The following is a 22,138-nucleotide window of genomic DNA, read 5'->3' as shown; positions in this document are numbered from 1 at the left end:
AATTTTCGACTTTCTGGTAACTTTTATGGGTCTAGGCCCCTCTGTGCGTCGTAAATGTATATTTTTTTTTACTTAGTAGTTTTATACAGGTACGGACGAAAAGTTATTACTCTTTAAACCAGTTGAAAAATATGTAGGTGGCGCCCTCTACTAGTAGGAGTCATATTGATGTCAAAATCAAATTTCTCATGTCACCAATTTTCATCCAAATATTGACGTTACTTGAAATAAAAATGAAACTTCTACACCATCTCCGAAACTAAATATTTTAGGACATACATTTATACGAACTTTTTTACTTATTTTTATCTCCACAATATATTGCCGAAGTTTCCGGAATACAGTTCGGACCACCCTGTATAATGTTATATACCTAGTTTTTGTAATATTTCAATTTGTTTCAACAAATGTTAAATTTCAATGTGATAAATTGTCAATAATGCCACTGTTTCTAAAGTTGCACAACTAAAATTTGGTAGGAGAATTTCATAGAGATATTGAAATAGATATATGTAAATATATTTCAGTTTGATGTTACAGGGTGTTCAAAATAGATTTATGAATTTCAACTACTTAAAATTAAAAATTCGCAATTTTTTTAAACGGTACACTGTATATATTATCACTTTTTCTGATATATTTTACAAAATTCTTTACTTTCTTCTTTAACGGCTCTAGCATGGCAAGCTGTATCTTGCTACTCCCAAGGCGTTAAACGCTATATACGAGAGCTATTATTATTAAATACCAAATAAGTATACACTAAAGTTTTCGTATTGGTATCGTGTGATATATTATTATTGATAGATATATTATTGATAGGGATATCCATAATTAACTTAAAAAATACTAGAAACTTTTTTTAGAGAAATCTTCCCCGAATCGTAAACCACAGTATATAGCTAAATTTGTGTTCTTCTTATTACAGGTTGAGCACTCGATCCAGAACATGCAGAAAGACATCAAACTCGCCTTGGGTCTTTCCGACGAGTTCATGCAGCCGTTGATGATGGCTTCAGCTGCCAACGAGGTCTACAAACATTCGAGAAAGTTGGGTTACGACGAGCACGACTGCGCCTGCATTTACATGAAGGCTCGGTACTAAAAACCCTCCTAAGTACCTCTTCGACATTGAACAAAATTTTCAAAATCGCTAAAAGCGACTTCAACTGCAAAGCCAAACACGGCTTGAGCGTGACCACTCGGTCCATTTATTATTCGACTATAAATTTATTTTTCTGTGTCTTGTTTATTTTTAACGTTGCGAAGCGTAATTAGGTTTGTTTTGACCCAATTAGATTTTTTTTTAGTTTTGATATTGCATACGTATTTTTTGTCAACGCGCATATTTTGCTAAACAGCTGCTAAGCATCATTAAATAGATGGTTTTTAAGCACTACATCGTTTGTAAAATATGCGTCCGGGAAACTTTTTGATATATACTTTATAATTCGAGTTAAAGGATACGATCTGGTATCTTTTAATACGAGAGCAAACAGTTGCATTTAAGTATTTTTATAATAGGTGACAAATTATGTTTTTAGTAGGAGATTTTTTTAATATTATAGCTGTTGCAACATAAAACATTAATTCACTACAATCCACCAAAACACTTTACTTTTAAACACCGGACGCGCGTTTTGCTAACCATGTTAGCATTATCAGCAGATAAGTAACACTTAATTTTAAAAACTTAGTTTTAATCATCTACTGAAACGCGCGACCATTGCAAGTAAATTGTTTTGGTTTATTGTGGCGAATTAGTGTTTTATTTTGCTGTTGTAACACCAAAGGTTCCAAGCCCCAACTGCAATTATAACTGTTTATTATGAGCTATTGTTCGTAAACTTTTAACCAGTCTAAAATGTTTAATGTCCTTAATGTTAAATATTATTCAAATTGTATACTTATTTGAAAGAGTTCTAGAAAAAAAGAAGAAAATCTGAATCTATTTTTTAATGTACGCTAAATTAAACATGGTTATATAAAACGATTATAAAACAGTTATCAACTTAAAATATGCAAAATAACTAACATCAATGAAAAAGATATTGGATAATAAATAACCTCTTTTAAATACACTACTCAAAACAATTATCGCATATTTGATAAAAACTGATTATTACATATTTCTAAATGTACCGTGCATTTTTCTGCTTTCCTCTTGCGAGTTTTTTTGGGATAATTAGGCTATGCGCTGACAGGCAATTTTTAGTCGGCCGACTATTTAGTTGCAGATTTGTAACGGATATATTCTTATTAAGCGGCGCTCACATGCAATCAAATAGTTGACCGCATCGGCTTCATGAGAATGTGTTGTTTTTACTGTTCCAACTAAATAGTCGGCTGACTAAAAATTGCATGTCAGCGCGTAGGCTTATTGTCTCGAATATTTCCCTTTACAGTATCCAAACTATTTTAAAAAACGTGACTCAGGGAATTCAAGGTGTCTTGTTTTGTAAATTAATATATATTTTTTAAACATATGCGATAATTGTTTTGAGTAGTTTATATTGAGATATGAAATAACGTTATTCTAAAACAAGATAAATCCACTTGATATTAATAAAATGTATTCATTTTGTCTCGGATTAAAAAGCTATAATATACGATTAATTATTAATCGTTTTGTTGATAACAGTAAAGCTTTTTTTCCAATTTTCTGTCTTGCAAATGAAATTTTCTTTATATTCTTGAGATCTTCAATTTTGTTATTCTTTTGGAGTAACGTTTTTAGTATAATAAAACATTTTTTATTGTACGATAAATATTTTATTGACCTTTGGATTGCAAACTGTACAATTTTAGTTCTATAAATAAGTATCGATCCGTAGATGTTTTGCAAGTTCCCATGTAAAGAAAATTACTGACAATATGTGTTTTTAACTGTCGTCAAACGAAGTTTAAATTGCTTTTAATAATCTGTTTGAACTGCTGTCTGTATATTATGTATTTGTATGAGAAATATACGAGTAAAATTAAGTAATCATTTTACTTTTACAAATCGCCTAGAAGAAAGTATTTTCTTCATATAACATAGATACGAGATCAGCTTGAAATATACAGGGTGTCCCATTTTCGTGTATTTTAAAGGGTTTCTCATTTAGGAGTAGAGGTAGAAGAATGCGGTTTTCACATTACTGTATTACTTTTTTTATGAAACAAAAGAAGGTGCTACACACAGATTTGTCCGAACCTTGTTAGTTCCCGAAATACAGAGCGAATTTTAAATTGTTGCATTTTTCGACTCCCCTCGTATCTCGGTTATCTTATAGCTTATTGAAAGGGTGAAAACTGAGTTCTCTAGAGTTTCTCTCGTTAAATCCAGTGACGTAACTAGTTTTTCGCTGGGAGCTACTACACACTACATTTTTTTAAGGAATATCATGTATATTATTTTTTTTATTTTCTTTGCCTTGTTATGAACTTTCTAAAAATATACCATAATAGTATAACAACCCTGGGTCTTTCAACAAAGTTGTAGAGGTAATATTTTGGCCAACTGTATAACAAACAATTTAAATGAAGTAAAGGAACCTTCGTTGTGTACGGCGGAGAAAACCTCGATCACTATTCTAAAGATTCCAACTCCTGTTGTTCTGAACTTTAATAAAAGAGAAATAATAATAATACAAAAACTGTCCTCGTACAATGGTTTGTAGTTTCATACATTCCAAAACATGGCACATATTACATTCAACACGGAAGAGGTTTTTGTTAGGTTAGCGGGTTCCCACCCGTACTAAGGCCCCGGTTGCGGAGCTCGAAGATTAAGTTGAAGGTTTGGTGCAAATATCTTTAGATTATAAGTTATCCTATTTATTGGTTTTGGTTGCCCTTTTGCGAATTAAGATATCCGCCCATTCACGGTCGAAAAATGTTAGTACATTCAACAAAGTCCTTATTGTCACACTGAACCAGAAACATCGGCACGAGTGGGCAGTTAACGATTGTATTTAGATTACTTTTAAACTGAAAATATTCACAGCATAATGATTCCATTAAATACATACACATGTTATATGATATAATTCTCAGATGAAGTTAATAAGGAAAATCTTTAACACACAAGTAAGCTATATGCTTTAGTTAACACTAGTTAAATAATGGGAAAATATTTACTTTCCCTTTAATAACATTCGTTCTCACAAAACTTACTAACAAAAAAAAACATCAATCCGTCTCGAATGGTAGTCTAAAAGCTATTATTTAACACCTATTATCTCTGTTCGTCGTCTGATTTTCCTCTCTCTGGTTTTGCGAATAATATTTTAAAAATCAATAATTTTATTTATGTATACAGAGTGTCTTAAAAACTGAATGTTTTGGATATATAGAAATATGTCTATTTTTAAATAGGCGGGTCATCTCAATACTCTATTTATTTTTAAAAACAAGGTAAAAAATGCATTGTTTAACTATTTAAGATAGGCGGTCTGCTTAAATTAGGTAATCAAAATAATATAATCATTTATTCGATGTCAAATTTTGGTTAATGGCTATTCCACGCTAGTTTCTGTATATCAATCAATTGCAGAAGTGCATTCAATATATTCATAACTCTGATTGACATTGTGTTATCTTGCACAAGTTCATTTTCAGTGCAGTTTATTAAGATAATACAATGGAAAGCAAAATTTTCTGAATTAAATAAAATCAAATAATATTTTTTAAAGTTTATTTGTCTTAAAAATTTAACTAATGCATTTTTTTACCTTATCTATGAAAAGAAGTATACAGTATATTACATTTTTATAAAGCTCATAAAATTGTAAACAAAACTAAAAAATAATATATAGGATGTCCCATTTAAAAAATATGTTTAACTCGTTTTCGAAAATGACAGTTCCCAGCGAAAACTAGTTTGGTTTGGTTTTTTTTTCAGCGCCACTGAATAAAGGTTAGGAAAAATTTGTGTGTAGCATCTTTAGTTTGGTAAAAAGTTAGCACAATGATGTGAAAACCGCATGTTTGTATCTCTACTCATAAACGAGAAACCCCATCACACGAAAATGGGACAACCTGTACAGTACTCGATTTAATTTGATGCATATTAATGTCTTTTTTTGTTTTAAGGGGTAAAAATATAACGTCAAATTTAGAAAATATACTATGCTTCGCAATAATTTCTGTTCTAACAAAAATATATTTAGTAGTTTTTTTGTAAATTAAATAATATTTGTACGTTTAATGTCAACTTTCTTTATTTAAGGATTAGATCTTTTTATTAGTATGACTTATATTTTACTGTCAGAGATTTGTTCGATTATTCACATTCTTAGGCAAATATAAACATTGTTTTGTAAAATAAATTGTGTTAATTATTTTGACTCGTGTTTGAAACGCACATGTTTAACCGAGTCAGAGTCCCAGCAGTCATAAAAAATTGAACTTTGTTATAAAACGTTATCAAAAATGGTCTTTATCGTAAAATTCACAAAGAAATAATGCGATTGAAAATTATTTAAATACCTCGTAATAAGTTATTTAAATTTTGAAAATTGGCAATATCTTTATTTTACTTTTATTTCTTTTTGAAATGTTAAACTAAATAGCTTAAATTTTATGGTGAAACGTCTTCAAAATATGGTATGTTTCTTACATTAATAATAATTATGGAAATTAGTGGGGTTTAAAATATATAAATCGGTATTAATAAGTTATATCTATATTTTTCTACTTCTTCACAGTTTTGTTTCTTAGAGCAATACATTATCAAACATTATTAGCCCATACATTATCAAGATGGAAGATTTTCAACTACTGCAGAGAATGCGGAAGAAGAAACCATAGAGCACCTGCTGTGCGACTATCCGGCACTGGAAACCCGACGCTTTAAAACACGTTTTTTAGAGAGACTGGAGGAAGCAGAAGCACAATATTCTTGCACAATTACAAGAAATAAAGTCCAGGATTGAAATAGCCAGAAATTCTTTTTTAAAACTAAAGAGATTTCTATGCAGTAGAGATATAAACTTAGATTTAAGAATAAGAATACTCCGATGTTACGTGTTTTCGACCTTATTGTATGGTGCTGAAGCGTATACCCTTAAAACAGCTGAAATTAATAGACTGGTGGCTTTTGAAAGGTGGTGTTATCATCGCATGTTACCAGCGGCGTGCGGTCCACGGAAGCGGGGGAAGCACCGCTTCCCTAAACTTTTTAAAGTAAAGAAATAAATAGTTAAACGTTAATAATACTGTTATTTTATAACAAAAGATTAATTTAATTTGTTAAAATTATTTATTTGAAACCTTACACAAACGTAGTAAATTTGATTAGACTTTTACTGCATGGATGCGCGCCTGGAAATCGCTGCCGCTCGCCTATCCCTCCTTCATGTAGTTGTTATTGACCTCGAACGCAAACGACAAATTTAAGCCTGAAAATCGCGCACAGTTGCTAGCCACGGCAGCGATCTTTCGGCCGCCTTCCGCGACTTTTAATTTATCGGGACGGGTTTTTTATAGGTACGGCGATTTTATAGGTAATATTGTATTTTTTTCGGATTACTGTTTCGTTTGTAATGGAGGGTCAAGAAGGACAATCTTCTGCTTCTGCTAGTGTGGACAATAATGTAGACTGTGTTGTATGTGTTATTAAAAAAGGGATTTTCTAGTCGGAACTTCCAAGAAAAAACTGATATTATTAAGTCACATGGTGGTAGGCCAACGGTTCCTATCAATTTAGAGACCAGAGTGGAGAAGTCGGTAAAAAAATTCACTAGACATTTTCATGTTGGGTCTTACGACAAATATGAGTGGTTAACCGGCTGCAATAAGTTATCCAAATTATTTTGTTGGCCCTGTTTACTTTTTAATATCAGTGAGAAGACTAACTGGAACGTAGCCGGGATTACAGATTTAAATAATTTTCACAAAAATGTAAAAAGGCATGTCAATAGTAACATTTAACTGCTACTTACCGATTCGCTTCCCCGCCTATAATTGTCACCGCACGCCGCTGCATGTTACGGATTTCTTGGGTCGATAAAGTTACAAATATTGAGGTGTTACGCCGTATGAACGAGGAAGAAGAAATATATACTTAAAACCCTTAAGAGGAATATTTTATATTGGAACATTTTGCATATGTTATAAGAGATATTATACAGGGTGCTACAAATTCGAGATACGAGCATTGGTATCTCCGAAACCGTAATAGATACGAAGATGGTTAAATTGAGGCAAAGTTGCGCCTTGGGATGTTTGCCAACATGCTATCAAAAAAATTTCATGGATTGCCGAGTTTTTTGAGAAAAACTGATTTTTGTGAAAATCAATTTTATTTTTTTCTGTCGTTACTTTTTAGAAAATCAAAAAACTAATTGAACATTCTCATAGCCACTTTGTCAGGGCTATCTGACAGTATTTTTAGATTTTCAAATTATATGATAATTTGTGAGATACATGGTCCAATTATTTTGTTTTATATACGGACCTGCATTTTTTATTTGAGGTTTTGAAAGAATCCAGTCTCCTGAGTACAACGATATGCTACACTTTATATTTTTTTGTTTTAGATACTTTACCAACAACAAAACTGTTTAATTATTATTTAAAATAATTTCAAGCCCGACTCTGGGTTTTTAAATTATTTAACCTGATTATATTCATCGCAACAATAAGGAAATTCCAGCCAATTGAGAGATTTAAATAAATAATATCCAGGTCAGCAATTTAAAATATATTATTTTTAACTTTTTTTTGTTAATTTGATATCTCAATGTATGATCTAATAATATGCATAATATTAATCCTAGTTATTATAAATACATTAATTTCTACAAACAAATTTCTAATGCTCTACATGTTCGAAAGGGTTTATTTAATACCACCCTCCCTATTGCAGACATTTATTTTTCGTTCAATTTTAAGTATAGCCCTTTCAACAGATCTTATACTTCCGAATGCATTTTGTACTCTTTGTTGTAAATGTTTAGGTATATTGATTTCACTTTTACAAACGACGTCAACACACAGATTCAGGAACTTTGCTGGCTATTATGTTGCTCCACCGCTCCCAATCCATCTTCCGAGGAAATTATTTTATTGTTTATATTATATTTACTTTATTTATTTTATATTATCTTATTTTATTTCATTTTCCTCATTCAATGATTTATCTCACGTCATTGTTCAGTTTTAAAACTCCTCAATATTGTAACAAATGAATAGATTAAATATTTATATAGAAAACAGAGCCGGACTTGAAATTAGTTTAAATAAATTGTGTTCAAATTTTGGAAACAAAAAAAATATTAAGTGTGGCACATCATTGTACTCAGGAGGCCGAGTTATTTCGAAATCTGAAATAAAAACTGCAGGTCCGTATTTAAAAAAATTGAGTTGGCCTCTGTACCTCACAAATTAACAGCTAATTTGAAAATCTAAAAATTCTATCAGATAGGCCTGATAAAGTTGCTATGAGAAGGTGTAATTAGTTTTTTGATTTTCAAAAAAGTAACGGCAGATAAAAATAAAATTGATTTTCAAAAAAATCCAAAAAACTCAGCAATCCTTCAAATTTTTAAAACTTTTTTGATGGTATCTTGGTGAACATCCCAATAACGGTAACTTTGCCCCAATTTAACCATCTTCGTATCTATTACGGTTTCCGAGATACCAATGCTCGTACCTCGAATTTGTAGCACCCTGTATAAGGGATCACTAGTAGAATGATGATACTACAGCGTACATCTTGTCATTCGCAGATGACCAGGTTGTTGTAGCACAAGATATAGACGACTTGGAATACATTCTTCGAAAACTTATCGAGGAGTATGAAAAATGGGGATTAGAACTGAATATTAAAAAACGGAGTGTCAAAACGTTTTACATGGGCATTGGTGGACAACAACAAGACCTAGGACTAGCAACAGGACAAAAAATGTTTCTATTTTAATTCTGCATCTAAAAGAAAAATAATGTACATGATATGGCATTAAAAAAATTAGATAAATTAGAGCATTTTAAATATTGCAGGGTTGGCCACGCCATAAAAATACCCTGTATAAGATAATATGAGCTTTCATTCATAGATTTTGTTAACCTTGGTGTTTCGGAAAATATAGCTATATATTAATAAAGTTATATTTTCTTGGTATTTTTTATAGGTATTTTTCAAATAAGTCCAAAAAAAACAAGATATTTTACATTGAAAGTTTAAAAAAAATAATTTTTTGCTTAAATTTTGAGAATCACTGGATATTTTTTGTTTTTTTTCCTGTAAATTTAATCTACTACCTATGTTGCCATAGTATAAAGATTTCATGTTTTTTAGCTCAATTTTAAAAAAATTTCAAATTTTTTTTTTTCAAAAAATTCCGAATTTTCATTTTTTTTATTTCGCGAAGAAAACCTCATAGCAGACGTGTTTCTGAGGTCGAAATATACTACCTCTAAAAATATTTGCACTTATTTAAGACTCACCCTATATAAACAAGGGTACAACCATATGTCACACCTAATATTTATTTTTTGGGTTGGGCAGTTAAACACAATTTATTTAAAACAATTTCAAGTCCGGCTCTGTAAAATATTTTTATTCTATTCATCGTAACAATATTGATGAGCTTTAAAACTTGGCAATGGCGTGTGGTAAAGCATTGAATACGGAAAATCAAATACAAGAAAATAATAAGAAATAATGCTCCTATAAAGTAAATAATATAAATAATAAAGGGTCGAACCCATGTCGAACCCCTATAAAATAAATAATAATCTATACTAATATATAAAATCCTTAAGTGACTGACTCACTGATTAATCACGATCTTGCTCAAACCACTCAACGTAAGAAGCTCAATTTTGGCATACAGGTTGATTCTAGGGTATAGAGATTCGATAAGAAGGGATTTTTCTAAATTCCAGTTCCAAGGGGATGAAACCGCCCCTCAAATATTACAATATTTTTTATTTAAAAAACGGTCAAGTTTCCGAAAATACGCTTAAACACGTATATTTTATTTTGTTTTTTACATATTTTAAGATTTTTTAAAAATGTATACAGGGCGTTTCGAAAAATCTGGTCATTGATTAATCACGATCCTGTTTAAAGCGCTTGACATAAAAAGCTGTTTTTTGGAAAACGGATTAACTTTAGAGTGTAGAGATTCGATGAGAAGGGATTTTTCGAAATTCTAAGGGGGTGAAACCACCCCTCAAATATTAGAATATTGTTTATTTAAAAACCGGGGAGTTTTTGGGAAAAACTCTTAAACACGTATATTTTATTTTTTTGTTTTACATATTTTAAGATTTTTTAAAAATTTATACAAGGTGTTTCATAAAGTATGTCCATTGAGTAATCACGATTCTGCTTAAACTGCTTGACGTTTAAAACTGATTTTTGGTAAACGGATTGACTGTGGGGTGTAGAGATTCGATAGGGAGGGGTTTCTCGAATCTCAAATTCCAAGAGGGTGAAAACGCCCCTCAAATATTACAATATTTGTTATTTAAAAAACGGTTAGTCTTTCGGGAAAACGCTTGGACACGCATAATTTATTTTGATTTTTTACATATTTTGAATTTTTTTAAAAAAATCATACAGGGTGTTCCAAAAAGTTGGGTAATTGATTAACCACGATTCTGCTTAAACTGCTTGACGTAAAAAGCTTATTTTTGGCAAACGGATTTTTCGAAAGTCAAATTCCAACGAGATGAAACTACTCCTCAAATATTACCAAGTTATATAATAATATCGCCACATTGTTTTTTCTCATGCTGACATAAATGTGAGAAAATTTTATTCAGTTTGTATGTTGTTGGAAATTCTTGCTTTGCTTTATCATCACCATTACAAATGATTAATTCGACGCGAACGAAGTCGCGGGTACACGCTAGTATAACACAAACAATCAAATCATCTCCCTGGATGGATTGAATAGTATGAATGGTGGAACAGTATAATGGCCAGCGAGGTTTGGTTTGATTTTTACCTGTATTATTACCTGTCGCTATTTGTAAAAGTGTAATCAATACACCTCAACATTTACAAAAAAGAGTACAAAATGCATTCGGAAGTATAAAAAGAAGATGCGTTGAAAGGGCAATACATAAAATTGAACGAAAAATAAACATGTGCGTTAAGGAGGGTGGTAATCCTTTCGAACATATAGAACATTAGAAACTAGTTTGTAGAAGTTGATTTATTTATAATAATTACGATTAATATTATGCATATTATTAGATCGTACATAGAGATTTCAGATTCATAATACAAATAAAAATAATATCTTTAAAATGTTGATCTGAATATTATTTATTTGAATCTTCCAGTTTGCTCGATTTTCCTTATTCATTGTTAGCGCTCATCGATATTGTTACGATGAATATAATGAAGTTAAATAATTAAAAAACCACAGCCGGACTTGACATTAGTATAAATAATTTTGTTAAAGTACCTAAAACAAAAAAGAAATATTAAATGTGGCACATCTTTGTATTTAGGAGACTGAATTCTTTCAAAACCTGAAAAGCAAAAACCCAGGTCCGTATTTAAAAAAAATCAGTTAGTTTATGGATCTTAGAAACTATTAGCTATAATTTGAAAATTTAAAATACTATCTGATAACCCTAAAAAAGTGCAACCACTTGCAAATTTGTCGATTTTTTATTGATGTTGCGTCGTCTAATTTTTTACGAGAAACATCAATTAAACGGTAACAGAGAATATCGTTTCCTCCCTTATGAATGCCCCGTAACTACAGATAGACGTCACAGATTAGACGTACTGTACATTTTTTTGGCAGTGGTTGGTATCAGTAAACCTATTCGGTATCAGTCGACTATAATTATATAGCAGACACAGGCAGTCTTCTTCGCAGTTATTGGCAGTAAAATGATATTTTGGCAGTACATGTACATTTTTTACCTATAAGTGAGATTACCTCTCTCAGTCAATATTGCCTCATTACAAGAAATGGAACATTAAGGAGCAAACTTATATATATATATATATATATATATATATATATATATATATATATATATATATATATATATATATATATATATATATATATATATATATATATATATATATATATATATATATATATATATATATACTTTTTGGTTCGATGATTGAAACTATCGAAAAATTTGTCCCTGTTCAAATATTACCATGATACAATAAACGAAAGATAAGATCCTTGGCGGTCGCAAATCGGTTCTCCGCGCGCATGACGTCACCCGGGTAGTAATTTTCTGTTAAGCTCCCACTACATGTGTAATATCTTTTCTTTCCGTTATTGTATCATGAAATACTACTACTACTGCCATTACTCGCTGACGAGTATTTGCCACCCATCAGAAGATGGTCACGCAAGGCGTTTTCTTTCATGAGCTTTTCTCTGACTGAAAAGCCCGATACGTGATGTTATCTGTCTAACCCACTGCGGACATTCAAAAATCTCATTGCTTTGTTGTCTCTTTACTTTTTGGTTGTCGCTGTTAACTGAGTTTACAATTCTTCTCCATTGCGTTCTATTGTGAGCCGCTTCTTCCCCCTTATTCTGCATGTTAATCTCCTTTACGTTTTCGTGGAAAATATCCTTGTACCTTGTAACAAGCTCACCGTAAAGCAGAAATTCGGAAGAAGCGGTTTTCTTGCATTCTGCATACGTGACCAGCCCATCTTAAGCGGGATTTTGTAATCATGACTCCAATACTCTCGCAGTTAGCTTTTTCAAGGAGCGATACGTTTGAGACATAATGGAACCATTTGATTCTTAAGAGTCGTTGGCAAGAGACCGCTAAGGTGTCCCTGTTGCAACTTGTTTAATGATGTTTAATGCGTTCATGTGTCGACGGTACGGCACCCTTTCGCTTCCATATAACATGGTGGGGATTATTATTGCTCGATACATTGCAAGTTTCGTTGTTGTGCTCAAGTCATGATTGTAGAAAACCCTAACTTTTAATTTCCAGAATGTTCTTGAAGCGCTGCTAATCCTGTGCTGAATTTCAGAGTCGATATTTGCCTGTTCCGAAATCGAACTGCCGAGGTAATTAAATTCCGCTACATATTCCAATTGTTCTTCTCCGATTTTTATAGCATTGTTGTGATCTTCCGGGGGAGTGCACATATATTTTAGTAGTATTTGTGTTCAACATTTCTTGTAATTGCTGTAACGTTTTAGCAACTAGAGCGCAGTCATCAGCGTATTGAAGTTCTGTGATTCTGTGATGAATTCTGTACGTGTTTTTGCCCTGAGTCTTTGTATGTTGAACAGACCGCCCCGCCATCGAATTTCGAATCTGTATTTAATGCCCAATCCTCTCTCCTGCAGTTTGCTGTCCATTATAATGGAGAGAGCTGCCATGAATATGTTGAAGAGGAGAGGCGCTAAAACACATCCCTGCCTAACTTCTGTATTTGTTGGGAAGAGACCGCTCAGGTGATCCATTTTGTGACACTCTTGACTTGTTGTTATAGAGCTGGTATTTTTCTGCTAATTTAGCACTAATCGTGATTTTTTTGCACAGACACGTTTTATTTTGTGTAGGGAACATGAATCTAGCTGCGGCCCGTATTATCAAACAGTATAGAACCTCTATCGAGCCTATATTAAAATCTTTAGTCGATAAAGGCAGCGTTTATTCTTTTGGTACAACGACGATACGTGTTTGAATACAGTCTAGCCTGTACTGAATAAAGTTGGCCTGTATTGATACTTTTCCGCCACTATACATTCTGGATTTAGATTGAATAAAGTTAATTTGTCGATTCGTTATCGTACCGATATACATACTAACGGTGTCTTTTACAAAATATGTATTAAAATCTATATCCTATAAAAAGTTTTTCTTGTTACCTGAATTAGAAAAGTTATGTTTAAGTAAATTTTAACATATCCTTTGTAGTATTAATATTCCAAATATTAATATAAATATTCTAAAGGCATAAAATACTACAAACGATATGTTTAAGTATTTACTTAAACATAACTTTTCTAAATCAGGTAACACTTTTAAAAACCAAAGAAAAATTTTCTAGATATATTTTAATACACATTTTGTAAAGGACGCCTATCAAACCTATAGGTTAGATAAAATTTATATTGGGGCGATTTAAGTAAAATTACTGAAAATTTGATTACTCTTTTATTATATTTTTACTTACAAATTCGTGTACACTACTGTTTTCATCAGTTTTAAAACTTTCATCAAGTCTTGTAACTTCATCAAGGGTGTTCATGGGAAAATTACATCTTGCTACTTGTTACCAATGTGACCATGTGACCATCAGTACCCTTATTATAATTACCCCGCGGAAGTCTTCTATTGTTTAGATATATTACGACCTGCCCTTCCATAACTCAACTTCTGGAAAGTATACAGATTTCAAATTTTAGATTTTTCTTCCATTATATTATAGTAGAATGTTAAAGAAACACGGAGACGCACATTTGTATCTGGCATATTAAAATTATTATAACCCAGAAATGATGCACCAGCGGAATATCATTATAGATATATAAAATACATGAAATTGTAAAGGATCAGCCTATATTATGTATAACCTTTGGTATAACTATACAAATTTGTATAGAGTTAATAAAGGATAAGTAAAGTTTTCGTAACAGTGAATATTGTTATCGAAGAACTGTATAGAATCTGTATTTATGCGTTATCGATGCTATATAGATTCTTTATTTGCGTTATAAATATCATTCATCTATTCTCTATAGGAGAACATATACAGGCAGTGCTTTACGGTTGCTATAAAGATTAAGTACAGAACATGTCTATAAAGGAAATATTTGAGTATTCTTTAAATATGCTTTATACAGTACGTTTGTCCGTTCTGTAGCTATGGGGTATCCGTGAGAGGGGAAACGATGTTCTCTCGATGATTTTCGTAAAAAATTAGACGACGCGCCCCATCAATAAAAATTCGACAAATTTTCAAGTAGCCAATAAAATGCGTGGGCGGAGCGATTTGCGGTGACGTACTCGTCAAGTCGACGTATAAAATATATTGCTGTTTATTTAAATGTTTTTTGTCCGCATTCCTTTCATAGACACAGATCCAGCAGACGTACTGTATATGAAGTCTTTATCTTTAAAGCAAAGAAACTAATCTATGTAGGCTTGAGTTTACTATATTGCGTGGTTATAAGGGGTAGAAACGAAAAAAAATATTTTTCGTAAATATCGAAAACCGTCTTCGAAATAATTGCCTTCATGTGATACATATTCATTTACAAAACGATTTTTCACTATTTTTGTAATGTAGTCGACGTTGTTTATATAGGTGTTTTGTACTCATTATAAAGAACATGAACCCACCTGCGGAGACACGAAAAAATCCATATTTTCAGTTGGTTAGGTTAGGTTAGGTTGGGTTAGTTTGATTTGGTTTGGTTTGGTTAGGCGTTTTGGTTGACTTAAAATTTTTTCTGCAACCTAACCTAACCCTATTATCATTCTCACAGTGGTTTTACCCCACCTAGCACCCCTATTCGCTCCCAGTTTCCGTAAGCTTCTAAACTGAAAATTTAAGAAAAAACACCGTTTTTTTTGAAGCTCCGCAGGTATGTTTCGTATTCTCTACAATCATTTTAAAATGTCTGTATGCATACAATTTCTTATATTATTAAAATAGCGAAAAACCGTTTTGTAAACTGTTACCTAGAGGCTTTAACACACTGTAAGAAATTTGATGGGTTCACCGAACTTTTTCATAATTGCCCAAAGTGCATCTCTGTTCACAGAGTCGAAGACTTTTGTTAGGTCGGTGAATGCAACATAAAGTTTAGACTGTGTTCAAATAATAACATAGTAAACGCTGTGTTCAAATATTAAACAAAAGAAAACCGAAAAGAAAGTACCAACCGTTTTGTCGCGTAGGTACGGGTCATTCATTTACATCAAAGACAGTGAATGGCAGTCGAAATCGCTGCACTAAACCAACCGCTGGTACAAAGATGAAAAAAAAATCGATCGAAAGCAAAATGAGGCAGTTCCGCCAATCCTCCACTTCGGCGGTGGCCATCGACGGCCGACAGCAAATTCCTTCGTCCGCAAGAAATCGGAACTAGGTGAGCGGCTCGTCACTCGCGTGCTGGGTACCAACTCGGCTGTGTTCTTTAATTTTACCGAACCGGCACCAAATCTCTAGTTCGCGTCAATAACCCTCCCCCGCAGTGATCCAACTCAATGTCGCTCAAGAGTTAGTTACCCTAAATGACACGATAGCTAATTCATATGTCTTTTTGGCGACAAGAGTTAAGAAAAATAAATAAACTATTTCGCTAGTTGGTTAACGCGACCTTGACAGTACATTTCTGACTTGTGATTGTATATTTCGATTGTAGTGTTTGTGTACATTGTCAATGAAAAGTGTTCAGGTTTCTCAGTGCGATTAGTTCACATATGTATCGATTACCAGGATTTCGGAATTCTTTGAACTGGAATTTGAAAGCGAAGGGATATTTTCTTCATTATGATCAGAACATTCGACAGAAATCCATTGTTGAAGGAAAATAAGTCTAGGTGAGGTAATTTGAAATATAATAATAAACTAAAGATCTTATGAAAAATATTTAAGACGGAGCCGTACATACCGGGTGCATTTCAAAAGTGGCTCACCCATATAACTTCCAGATAAGAAAAGATGTTTGATATGTTAGTATATGACATAAATTAGGATTGATTGACGTATTCAATTGTTTTTGGTCACTTCCTGTTTCATGGGAAATTACTATGATTTTTGATTTTTAAATAGCACCCTCAGTATTTTTTTACTTTATTCGATAGAAAATGACACTCTGAATAGAGTGATATATGATATATTCCTTAATTTGTGCTAATATTATATGTATGTTCCAATGACTAAAGAATACAAGGACGAATAACACCTGCGACCAAATTGTTACCATACCACCAAACGACCAAACAGTACCGTGGCACATATTTTTCTTAACATGGCCGCTTGAAGAGATATTTATATTTTTGATAAATGTTTTGACTACGCCTATGGTGTATGCGGTGGTATCATACTAATTAATTACCAAAAAAACGTATTAAAATGTTAACAAAAGGTACAAAACTAGTATCGACGTATAACACATTTTAACCTCTATGTATAGCACATATGAAGTACATATAATCAGTGGCGGCTCGTGACCCTTGTGACTGGGTAAGGCAAAAGTAAGGCAAGTGACGATAAATGTTTATTTTTCATGGAATCTCTGCTCTAAATTTTAATGCATTTCAAACATGAAAAATGTCTCTCAACCCAAGTACTTGTAAATGGTGCAGTAACAAACAAAAGAAACAATTTGAAAGCCCCTGGAAATATATTTCCAGGATTATTCTCCTTAAATTATTGTATAATCGAAATTATCATATATATTATTAATACCTGCAATTTATTCATTAATTTACGTTGGTCAATAACATTTTTTGTTTGTTAAATCATTATTAAATGCGTTGAAAATGTATCAATATAACAAGTTTGTTAAATCAGATCATTTTGAATAATCTCGGACAAGCCCGAAAAATGTTTCCAATTTGCTTTAAACGTTTTTTTAATTTTCATATAAAAGTTTGAAATGCTACGTATAATGAATCATATGAAATATCCCCTTAATGAAATGTGATAATATCTAAGGGGATATTATTATATCCCCTTATGAAATATCGGGAATATCCCCTTAAGTTCTAAGTCTACCGAGCCTCCACGACTTCATGCGAAGGCGACCGGAGATTTCGCCTAAGCCCCGCCTTAATACGATACAACTCCGACTTACGTCGCGTCGCTACCGCACAATGAGTTAGACAGAGACCGAAGACTGCCGTACGTCGTGCATCGACCCTGATAGTAGCCGATGCAGAAATCGCCGAACAAAGGCACTCCAACGGTCAAAATTATTTTGTTTTCTAACGCAGCGGCACAGTCAGCGTACGCCAGCGTTAGTGAATATTTTAAAATACTAGACCATAAAAATTAAAATAATATTGATTATTAAAACACACTTCCGTGTATTAACGGTATTTTGATGTATTGGCAACATTAATAGTAAATAAATAATGTAATGTAATAAACCGCTTAAATTCTGCCAAACTTTTAGGGTAGGCGCCGCCTACCTTGCCTACCCTGACGAGCCGCCACTGCATATAATATCAAATTCAATAAGAAAACTAAGAAAAAGCTAAGAAGGTGGATTAGGTTGTTGATTTACCTATGAAACGTAACTCCTGGCTCTTTCTTATCGTTGCGGCTTTTACACTTGAAAGTTCAACCATAACCAATAATAACCATTGTAATAAAGTTTATACAAAGTTCACTACAAAGCAAGAAAAGATAATATCTTTGAATATCTTTTAATCATAACTATTAAAAATCGCTAAAATTGTCGCTGATGACGAGCTAATGACTCATAAAAAAAATGGCGTCTAACATCACACATTCTGCTGTAGCCCGTATACATATGGGCGTTACATGTCCTTTTATTCTTTAGGCATTGGTGGATTCAAACTGATGGCCCTCTTCCTTCAGTCATGCCCGTCGAATTAAATTATCTTCTGCTCTAGTTACATCCTTTATTCTTTTAATAGCTCGAAACTGCTTTATAATAGTTTTCCTCCCACTCGACTGTATGATATAATCTTGCTGCCAATACACTCTATGTTTCAAGATGACCCACAGAAATTTCTCCAAAACGGTAAGGCCAAACGGCGCTGTCCATTTGACAGGTCCTTCATTACCCATTTATTATTACCCATTACCCAATACCCCAGTATTGTGTGGAGGACCCCGTCGTCTTTGAACCAGTATCTGTTAAAATGTTCCAGAGGTAAATCGTCAAGGTATTCTTCAAATTGGGTAATCAAAAAATGCAATTAAGTTGCTCCAGTTAAATGTTCATCACCGGAACTAGGTACTCGGAAATTTAAATGTGTCTAAATGGCATATTATTAGTACATTAAAGCAAAGCCGTGTCTTATTTAACTATCCTCGTACCTCCTATAGTTTTCGGGATACCACTTTGAATTACCCTATATACCTGAATTTCTTTGACGCGACTTCTGACTTGATTGTATATTTTGATTGGGGTATTTGTGTACGTTGCCAACAAGTTTTCAGGATTCTCAGTGCAATTAGTTCGCAATATGTATTGATTACGAGAATTTAAGAATTCTTTGAACTGCAATTTCAATGCAAAGAAGTATTTTCTTCGTTATGATCAGAACATGCGACAGGAATCTATTGTTGAAGGAATACTTAGCTAATAAGACAATAACAATCCTCTCTCTCAAATCGTTCCTTATGGCTGAGGGTTGTGACTTCTTTTGAGAATACTTTTTGTTTTATAAGATCTTTCCGGGCTAATCTGTCTTCAGCTCGATGGATAGCTAAGTGTAGGGGTAGACCAGTTGTCTTACTTGATCGATTCATCTTGTTAGGAACCGACCTCTACATCTTTTTCCTTGGACATCACCAGTTATAATAATTTTTTCCATGTTATCGGCAGGTCTTCGAGCAATGTGTCTAAGTACTCGAGGATGCGTTTCAGACAGATAGCCGATAGTCGGGTGCTTATGTTGAACTCATTAATTATTGACAGATTAGTTCTTCTAGCTGTCCAAGGGTATTCTGAGCATACGTCTGTAGCACCACATTTCAAAGCTGTCTATCATGCGCCGTTCCGATGTTTTTATGGAACAGTGTGTTGTTATCACTCTGCTCTGCCATATTCTTGTAAGACGCGTTGTGGCAGTTTTTGCTAACTGTATTCTGCGTCTAATTTCTATTTTATAATTGCCTTCGTCGTTTATGTTTGATCCTAGATAAACAAAATCATGAACCACTTCGTTACCATTAAGCTGGAAATATCTTTGTAGGGTTTTTCCTCTATCCACGAATTTTAATTAATTAACTTACTTCGTCTGCGTTATCGCAGATGGAGCTGAGGCTTGGTAGGGTTTATATAAATAATTATATTTTTTGCTTCTTTCATTTTGTTTATTAATTAATTAATTATTATTTAATTAATAATAATAATAATAATAAATGTCTTTATTTCCCAAATAAAACTATTACGAAAAAAAAATTAATAAACATTTTAAAAGAAAAATAACACGCTAATATAAACAAAACATAAACACTATTACCAAAAAATATACAAAAATAACGAGTTACTTCAAAGCAGGGTTGGCATGATTTAAATCAAATGATTTAAATCATGATTTAAATCAAGTGATTTTTTTAATTTTAATCATGTGATTTAAATCAAAAAAAAATTATTGAAACTTTGTAATAAATCAAAAGGTAACTGTAGAAGTTATAAAAATGTGTTCTAGAAAACTAGAAAAAATATTTTTATAACAGATATTACAGATAATAAATCGAAAAATAATTGTAAATGTTATAAAACTGTATAAAAATATCTATTCATCAATTTAAATGCTGGATCGATCTTTGAAGTAATTTCGTGTGAATCCATTAGACTGCTAAACGCAGGGATTTTTTTTAAAATTTATGTATAAGTGACAAAAATTCACTGTTCGAATAGACATCATTCACAAAGTCTAAAGCAGAACTAGGTTCTTCTGATATAGAAACTATATCTTCATTCCCGAGAATCTATAATCGTTGTCAGAAAATGTGTTATGTGTGTATGTATTTTTTGAAACAGTTGTATGTTTCCAAATTCCTACCGACATTTCGATCTGCAGTAAGTACTTTACACTTTGACATAAGATTATACATACTAATTTCATTCTTGACTTAAGGCTATTTCAGAACAATAGTGTATTGTTTTATTAGGAGTAAAAATTATTAGGAAAATTAATTAGGAGTAAAAAATATCTCTTGATAGAAGATACTATTTCTTTTATAATATTACAAATAATTTTTTATTCAATTTCAAACATTGCAAATAATATGAACAGTAATCGAGCAACAATTTGTACACTCGTTGAATTTGACACTTAATATCAGTTTAATAATATATTTTTGTACTTTTATGCCTAGGCGTTAAAATGCCAAAAGTTAATATTTTTGAGATGTTTGAAAAAAAAATCCTTTTGATCTGAAGCCAGCGACTTTTTTGAGGAATATATTGGTGACCGATGTGGGAAAATGACACGCGCCGTAGAATTGTTAATGTTATCGGTATCGGGCAGAGTTATAAAGATTTAGCCATTTAGGATAGGACTTTAATTGGAAATAAGTCCTAGTCATTTGGAAATCCGATTTAAATATTGTTTTGAATTAAAATCAAAAAAATCTGATTTAAATCAAAAAAATCTGATTTAAATATAAAAAAATCAGATTTTTTTGATTTTTTTTAAAAAATCATGATTTTTTCCAACCCTGCTTCAAAGAGAAGGAGCGAAATTCAGAACTTTCGTGTTCTGCTCGTCATTTAACTTCTAATATATACAAGGTGTCCCAGAAATAAGTGCAAGTATTTTAAGGAGTGATATCGATAAAAGAAACATATTTTCTCTTTATTGTTTGTCAAATAAGTCCAAAATAACAGAGTTATTCTACGTTGAAAATTTCTAAAAAAATGATTTTTTGCTAAAATTTTGAGAACCACTGGATCTTTTCTGGATTTTCTTTCTTGTAAATTTAATATAATACCTATATTTTGCCATATTATCAAGAAATTATGTTTTTTAACTAAAAACTAAAAAAAGTTTCAAAAAATTTCGAATTTTTAAATTATTCTTTCGCGAAAAAAATCTCATAGGCGTGTTTCTGGGCTTGAACTGTACTACCAGTTAAAATACTTGCACTTATTTCTGTGACACCCTGTATATATACAACATGTATATTCCCTTAAGCCGGTCCCACATGATGTTCCAAAAAGTGTTCAGAATTCTCAGTGCAATTAGTTTACATGTGTATAGATTACGAGGATTGCATGCAATCTGGAATTTGAAAGCGAAGAAATAATTTCATCATTGTGATCCGAACAATCCATCAAATGAGGAAAAACTCTAAATGAGATAATTTGAATGAAATAAAAGATCTAAAGATTGAATTAAAAATATTGGAGACGGTGCTGTACGAAATATTTATATAAACGTCTAAACTTAACAGTAATTCAGCTTTACTTAACAACTTTCACATTTTGCCGTAATTAAAATTGACCACAGCGCGTTGTTTTCT

General features: G+C 32.2%; 1 protein-coding gene across 1 annotated transcript in view; it reads left to right on the top strand.

Moving 5' to 3' along the window:
- LOC115890608 (putative oxidoreductase GLYR1 homolog) overlaps positions 1–5,302 on the top strand; it is a 126,374-nt gene extending 121,072 nt beyond the window's left edge. Inside the window, exon 10 of the mRNA XM_030910886.1 lies at positions 929–5,302. Coding sequence (XP_030766746.1) covers positions 929–1,105 — 177 coding nt within the window. The 3' untranslated portion in view covers positions 1,106–5,302. The remainder of the gene's footprint in view (positions 1–928) is intronic.
- The last annotated feature ends 16,836 nt before the right edge of the window (positions 5,303–22,138 follow it).

Source organism: Sitophilus oryzae, unplaced genomic scaffold, assembly GCF_002938485.1.
Source record: "Sitophilus oryzae breed Bouriz unplaced genomic scaffold, Soryzae_2.0 scaffold_888_pilon_pilon, whole genome shotgun sequence".
Classification (NCBI taxonomy): domain Eukaryota; kingdom Metazoa; phylum Arthropoda; class Insecta; order Coleoptera; family Curculionidae; genus Sitophilus; species Sitophilus oryzae.
Note: the sequence above shows the minus strand (reverse complement) of the source record. Positions and strands in the feature narration are given on the sequence as shown.